Genomic DNA, 6,856 nt, shown 5'->3' with positions numbered 1-6,856 from the left:
GAGAGAGAGAGAGAGAGAGGAGGAGATGAGAGAGAGAGAGAGAGAGAGAGAGAGAGAAGAGAGAGAGAGAGAGAGATAGAGAGGAGAGGAGAGATGAGAGAGAAGAGAGAGAGAGAAGAGAGATAGAGAGAGAGAGAGAGAGGAGAGAGAGAGAGAGAGAGAGAGAGAGAGAGAGAGAGAGAGAGAGAGAGAGAGAGAGAAGAGAGCAGAGAGAGAGAGAGATGAGAGAGAGAGAGAAGAGAGAGAGAGAGAGAGAGAGAGAGAGAGATGAGAGAGAGAGAGAGAGAGAGAGAGAGGAGAGAGGAGAGAGATGAGAGAGAGAGAGAGAGAGAGAGAGAGAGAGAGAGCGAGAGAGAGAGGAGATGAGAGAAGAGAGAGAGAGAGAGAGGATGAGGAGAGATGAGAGAGAGAGAGAGATGAGAGAGATGAGAGAGAGGAGAGAAATGGAGATTGAGCCTGGGGGCTCATAGAAGGTAATAGCAAAAAAAAGAACCTAGAAACTGGAGCGGTTTAGCATTAGCAGAAGGACCTGACTCAAGGCAGCAGTGACTGGCTGGTAAAAAAGATGGCTGACTGGGTGGTGAGCCTCATCAGTAACCTGGGTCAGCAGGGACTGGGTGAAGGGGAGAGCAGCAGCTGCCAAGGACTTCTTTTCCCCAGGTAGCTGATCAGAACCAATCACATCTTTAGGGCTTATTATGTCCCAGTCCTCCATCACGGGACCTAAGGGGCAGAAAAGACAAAGATTGACAGTTAAAGGCTTAACCAAACGATCCAAGCCAAGGCCTTTGATTATGCCAGTTGCAAGTTTTAGCGACATGTTCTCTTACTGTCTTCAGACGGCTTAATGTCCATCTTGAGCTGGAGATAAGGTTTGGCTGCGCTGACAAACGCAGCGTCTAAATCCCAATCAGACAGGAGGGAGAGGTACACTTCCACACCGCCGCGGTCCCGGGAGAGGTAACTAATTCCAAAGTTCCTTTTGCTAATTAAAAAAAACAAGATAGAAAACCAAAATACATATTGATTTCCAATGCCTTATTGATATTCTTTAGTGTTGGAACAGACCATTCCATCAAATGATCCACAATCTGTATTATCTGTGAGATATATATTTTAGCATTTTTGAAACCACAGAAGCAGACTCCTTCTCTTTACTTGGCTCAATGTCACCATCCAATCACTCCTAGCAGGCAGGCCAAGCGAGAACTCTGCAGTCATCATGAGATAACTGGCACAATTGTCATTGAAATTATTAACTGTTGTGTGGAGTAAATTAATGTATGAATTGACCAGGCAACAATCAATTAATCAATTACCCAAAAAATATTTCGGACCCTTCCCTATTGACATCATGTTTATTCCAGAGTTAGCCGACATTCTATGAGTCTTCAGAATGTGGTTTGTCATGTCAGTCTGTGCATCATTAAACAACTGATTGATCATAGTTGATCATTCTTTACCCGTTCAACTCAAAGGCTCGGATGAGGATGTGTTGGAGCACCTCTAGTGACGTTATCTGAGGGTCGACAGCAAATGAGCGGAACTCCGCCGGCAGCATGCCCTCGCATTTCTGAGGAGAGTGAGTGAGAAACAATCATGTCTACATAGCTAGCATCCACTGTACATATAATGAGGTGTGTGAAAGAAACATTTGTATCAGAAAAGGTTCAACGCGACCAATTTTGATCGGGCAGCTGTATTTTGGCTTGCATGACGCTGACGTGTCTGCCTGCACCAACTGACCCGAGTCTGCCGAGACAGGCGATGCTGTTTACTTTTTGACGTCAACATACATGGCCCACTAGACAGGCTACAACTGTTTTATAGCAGGGCTCGCTAGACAGGCTGTAACTCTTTCATAACATAGCTCACTTAGACAGGCTAGAACTGTTTTATAAATAGCTACATCAACCAGACACTACACGACTCACTCATTTGCGAGCTCCTAGTTGGAAGCTAGCTGGTAACATGAGCTGGTATGTCTTCCTCCAGTCTCTACCTGTAAGTCTTCCTCCAGTCTCTACCTGTATGTCTTCCTCCAGTCTCTACCTGTATGTCTTCCTCCAGTCTCTACCTGTAAGTCTTCCTCCAGTCTCTACCTGTAAGTCTTCCTCCAGTCTCTACCTGTATGTCTTCCTCCAGTCTCTACCTGTAAGTCTTCCTCCAGTCTCTACCTGTAAGTCTTCCTCCAGTCTCTACCTGTAAGTCTTCCTCCAGTCTCTACCTGTATGTCTTCCTCCAGTCTCTACCTGTATGTCTTCCTCCAGTCTCTACCTGTATGTCTTCCTCCAGTCTCTACCTGTAAGTCTTCCTCCAGTCTCTACCTGTATGTCTTCCTCCAGTCTCTACCTGTACATCTTCCTCCAGTCTCTACCTGTAAGTCTTCCTCCAGTCTCTACCTGTAAGTCTTTCTCCAGTCTCTACCTGTATGTCTTCCTCCAGTCTCTACCTGAACGCCAGCCGGTTAACAGTCACAACACCGACCAGGTCGGTTAAGTCCTTCACAACACCGACCAGGTCGACTGTCATTGAGGAAGGCTGAACATTTCATTGTCCATCGCTAGCCGATGTCAACTAGCTAGCTTCAACAACATATTAAATTACTCAATATAAAAACAATGACACATCAGTCTGGACAGAAGTGTATAGAACTGGATTAGCTGTTAAACATAAAGGTATCTAGGACCAGCTAGCCAGCTGGTTTTATCTGGTAGCCAGCTAGCTAACTTCATCAATCATAAATCACACATCTGATTCCTCACCTTGACTTTGACACGAACTACCCCCCTCTCCTCCTCAGCTGCCATAACGAGGAGTCGGCTTTAAAACCAGATAGTTGTATTTGATATATTGTTTTCATTACAGAGGCATTTTCAAAAATATAACACAACGATTGCCGCAACTCATGTTTTTTCCTCTCGCCCCTGTGCTTCGTCCAGCAGTGTGGTGCCAGCGGAGACATGCTTCCTGTCTGCCCAAGACACAAGTACTTTCAAAATAAAAGTTATGATTTTTCACACAGATTTGTAGTTTATTTCACTTTTCTTTGTCAAGACCGACTATTTAATCATTGGACAAGTCTGTAATTGGAGGACATATTTAATTACAGTCACGTCAACGTCAGTTAGAGGTAAACAATAATCACTTGTAGGCTATTGAATGGGTGGGACATTTGAGGACAAATGAGGACTTTATTTTTGGGAAACTGCAATTTCCGAACCTGTGTGGTTTGATGCTTCATCACTGCTACAGAGACTCGAGGCAGGATATGACGTCGCATACACATTACATCATTCAGTAATGCCAGAAAAAAAAAATCGGTATTCATTATTTATTTATTTTAAATTCTAGTAACAGGATAAACAGCTTGAGATGCATTATCTCATTTACGAGGTGGTCCTGGGTATGACATTCCAGCATTTCAAGAAATGAATTAAATAATATTACTATTGCCCACTAACATTAAAATGACCACATTGATATTCCTAATAATACTGACAAAAAAATAATAACATTTCAATATCTATCAACATAGAATACCCTCCCACACAGACACACATAACATCTGTAACTAGTTTCAAAGTGTTAATTGAAAGTCACTCTGTGTTGAATGTTGCTACTGCTGCTACTATAACACTCTTGCTACTAAGTGACTGATGAACCTGTGAACTATCAGTCTTGCACCTACTCCACCTCACATACATAATCTTGTATTGTTGTAATGTTCTGTCTCAAGGCTGTATGTGTTGGTGATGTAAAGCTCCCCCCACCATACTGGAGATGAATTCCAACAGCCTTGGTTCTGTGGCACTAAAAGTACTGTGTATATTTTACAGTCTACACAGCTACTTCCCCAGGCATTTCTGGCTATTCTAACCAATTGTTTTGGTTCACAAACAACCCAGTAGGTGGCAGCCACGATCCACACTGTCAAAAGTCTGTCTCTAGTCTTCTGTGCTACAGTTCCCCCATAATGTCTTTTTTCAGTTTGGGATCTTTAACAAAATAACACAGCCGTTTCTTTTCCATGCTGGTGTTGAGATGCGTAAACGTATCGGCGAGACGTGGGAGACGTGGGAGAGCGGCCGCCCCCCTCTCAACGGATGTGAGCCATCTCCTCCAGGAAAGGGGTCTTCATGCAGCCAGTGCAGAGCTGGTCCATCCACAGGGGAGCCTCGTGCTGCAGGGGGGTGCGGCGGGGGTAGAAGGTGTAGGAGAGGTCGTAGTTCAACAGGCAGCTGACAGACGCCATGTAGAGGTCGGAGAATCGAGACAGGCGGCGGGAGAAGTAGCTGGGGTTGTGGCACGTGCGGAAGATGCTGCCGTAAGCGAAGAGGAGTCAGTTGTTATCGGGTGAAGGCAGAAAAGTATTCACTTCAAAATGACACTTACACTTATGTATTTTAGGCCATATTGTATATCTTGAACGTGTTGTTATGTAATATATGCACTTAAATCTGAATCACCTAAGCTCTTCCCTCTCCCTTAACCAATCCTGCAGAACTTTCTTGGACTCTGGATCTTGGTGCGTCTGCAAGGAAACAAAGTCAGGGCAAATGATCAACACAAATACTTCTCACAACATCCTGCAAGAAAAAAAGAACACAATATATCCCAAATGGAGCATGCACTGTACATCTTAAAGCCTATTACTCTGACCCTTCTATTCCCATATATTTTCTATAGTGGGAACCACTACCTCTTAAGGTAAGGGCGGTGCTAGCCTAGAGGTTAGAGAGGGCCGGCTAGCGATCGGAAGGTCGCTGGTTCGATCCCCGCCTCAGGAGGGAGCTGCATGTCCCCTTTGAGCAAGGCACTTAACCAATTACTATGAACCATGTTTTTATTTTCTCTTTCCTTATTCTGTAAAGCACTGTGTGCTACATTTGCTTGTATGAACATGTGCTCCATAAATAAACGTAGGACTTTTAACCCCTAATGGCTCCAGATTGATTGCATGGCAAATATGACATTATTAACATTATTAACAAAACAAACATTATTACATGATGGTATTCTTAATGGTCTTAGTGTACCTGCATTCCAGCAGGCCGGTGAGGGCCTGTAGCCAGGTGAGGCTCTGGGCATACTGCTCTGTGTTGACCACGCCCGTCTCCACCTCCAGCTCAGGCACGATGGCCCCGGTCCTCCAGCCGTGGCGCAGCATCACGTCCTGAGAGAGAGAGAGAGAGAGAGAGGGGAGGCAAAATGCCACAGCTCACAAAATGCCACAGCTCACTTAAGTCTGTTCACACTAGCTCCCACTAGCCTTACTCCAGTTGTTTATTGGTATTTATATTTTTTGGGAAGGTAGAAACATTTGGACTCGCAGTCATTCATGTTGGGTTTCAATGGCTCTGATACGCTCGCAATGGTCATTCAAAACACTTTCATGTTTTTAAATTGAACACAGAAATCCAACATTACAATGTGTAACCCAAGACTCACCATAATATACATGGGCGCAGCTTTTTAAATAATGTTCATACAATCTAACTATAAGCATCTACATTTGCGATGATTAATAAGATATACTGTATATATAATGGCCTCAAGCTGACTTTTTACATTGCTTCTTCTTGAAGATAGCTCTAAGCTGTAACTCCCAAATAAACATCTTCCACTAACACTGATATACTGCTAGCCTGATGTTCAAGCCTACAGTTTCTTCAGGTTTATCTCTGTTATTAAAACTCAATCAGACAACTTATCCTTATCATCTATGTGAATTACTGTGTTAAAGCATGTTATGAATGTTATGCTACGCTAGGCCTAATTCAATGTGAAAGAACACACTGCAAACCTGACTAAGCTTGCACTGTTGCACTGTTGCACTTGCAATGTTTGTTTTAATGCAACAACAGAGAGAACTGGCTGAACAACTCAACTGGCACACTTTCCTGTGTTGAGAAATCCATCCCCACAGGTTGCCCCAGCAACCAAAAACCTCAGACATAATGTATGACTCACTGCCAAGTCACTGTACAGATGGTCTCCAAAGTAGAGCACCTTGTTAACCCTGAAAACTAAATCCTGAGAAAAAGCCCTTCAAAGATTTTGGACTTTTTCACACCTTCACACAGGCAGGTAATGGGCGGTAACAATAGCTGGTCAACCCCACCCCCAACCACTCCCCCTCTAGATTGACAGCTATCAGCTGTCAATACCTGTCAGTGTTAGTCACTGGGTCAGACAGCTATAGTTATACAGCTATAACATTATTACCTCGCAAGGTATTACCTAAGCTAATTACCCAGCTTATTATTATTTATGGTTGTTGTAACTGTTATTGTTAGTCTTTTAATGATACAAAAAAGTCTTCAATCAGAATCAGAATTTATTTTACAGTACACAAGAATAAAAATATTTCGCTTTGGTTCTTCAACAAGGTACATAGTCACAATAATAAGTAATAAAGTGATAAGTATAAGTGATGGTAGTCGCCCTACAGCAGAACAATAGTGCGACACGCTAGTGTTGTCACGATACCAATATTTTACCCTGCGATACTATACCAGCCCAAGTATCACGATACTGAGTAGTATCGCGATACCGCGGCACTTTTGTAACACTTTTTATTTTTATGAACATGCAATGTATTTATACAAGTTACAATAACTTAATGAGTGGTGCATGAATAACATGCATTTAATGCATTACACTGTAACTCTACAGGTAAGTAAAAGTACTGAAACCGATATTTTTGTGAATAACATGTTTATTAATAAGTAGTTTGAAACATCAAACAGACCAACTGGCCTTTTGCAAGAGTATAGCAAAGTAGGTGTGTGTGTGTGTGTGTGTGTGTGTGTGTGTGTGTGTGTGTGTGTGTGTGTGTGTCTGTCTGTCTGTC

At 43.0% G+C, this 6,856-nt stretch overlaps 2 protein-coding genes across 2 annotated transcripts in view; both read right to left on the bottom strand.

Moving 5' to 3' along the window:
- tbc1d25 (TBC1 domain family, member 25) overlaps window positions 1-2,912 on the bottom strand; it is a gene marked incomplete at its 3' end in the record, with an annotated part of 13,894 nt that extends 10,982 nt beyond the window's left edge. Inside the window, exons 1-4 of the mRNA XM_080534341.1 lie at window positions 2,766-2,912; window positions 1,464-1,573; window positions 831-985; window positions 530-723 (exon numbers count right to left, since the gene is read on the bottom strand). Coding sequence (XP_080390467.1) covers window positions 530-723; window positions 831-985; window positions 1,464-1,573; window positions 2,766-2,810 — 504 coding nt within the window. The 5' untranslated portion in view covers window positions 2,811-2,912. The remainder of the gene's footprint in view (window positions 1-529; window positions 724-830; window positions 986-1,463; window positions 1,574-2,765) is intronic.
- Window positions 2,913-4,099: 1,187 nt separating this feature from the next.
- The window catches only part of nt5dc2 (5'-nucleotidase domain containing 2), a gene marked incomplete at both ends in the record, with an annotated part of 34,753 nt that continues 31,996 nt past the window's right edge, over window positions 4,100-6,856 (bottom strand). Inside the window, 4 exon segments of the mRNA XM_080534340.1 lie at window positions 4,100-4,322; window positions 5,040-5,176; window positions 5,974-6,032; window positions 6,035-6,065. Of these exon segments, the coding sequence (XP_080390466.1) occupies window positions 4,100-4,322; window positions 5,040-5,176; window positions 5,974-6,032; window positions 6,035-6,065 (450 nt within the window).

The sequence above is a fragment of the Nansenia antarctica genome, assembly GCF_963989245.1.
Source record: "Nansenia antarctica genome assembly, chromosome: 6".
NCBI lineage: Eukaryota > Metazoa > Chordata > Actinopteri > Argentiniformes > Microstomatidae > Nansenia > Nansenia antarctica.
The sequence above is the reverse complement of the archived record's forward strand: the minus strand, read 5'-3'. Positions and strand labels throughout refer to the sequence as shown.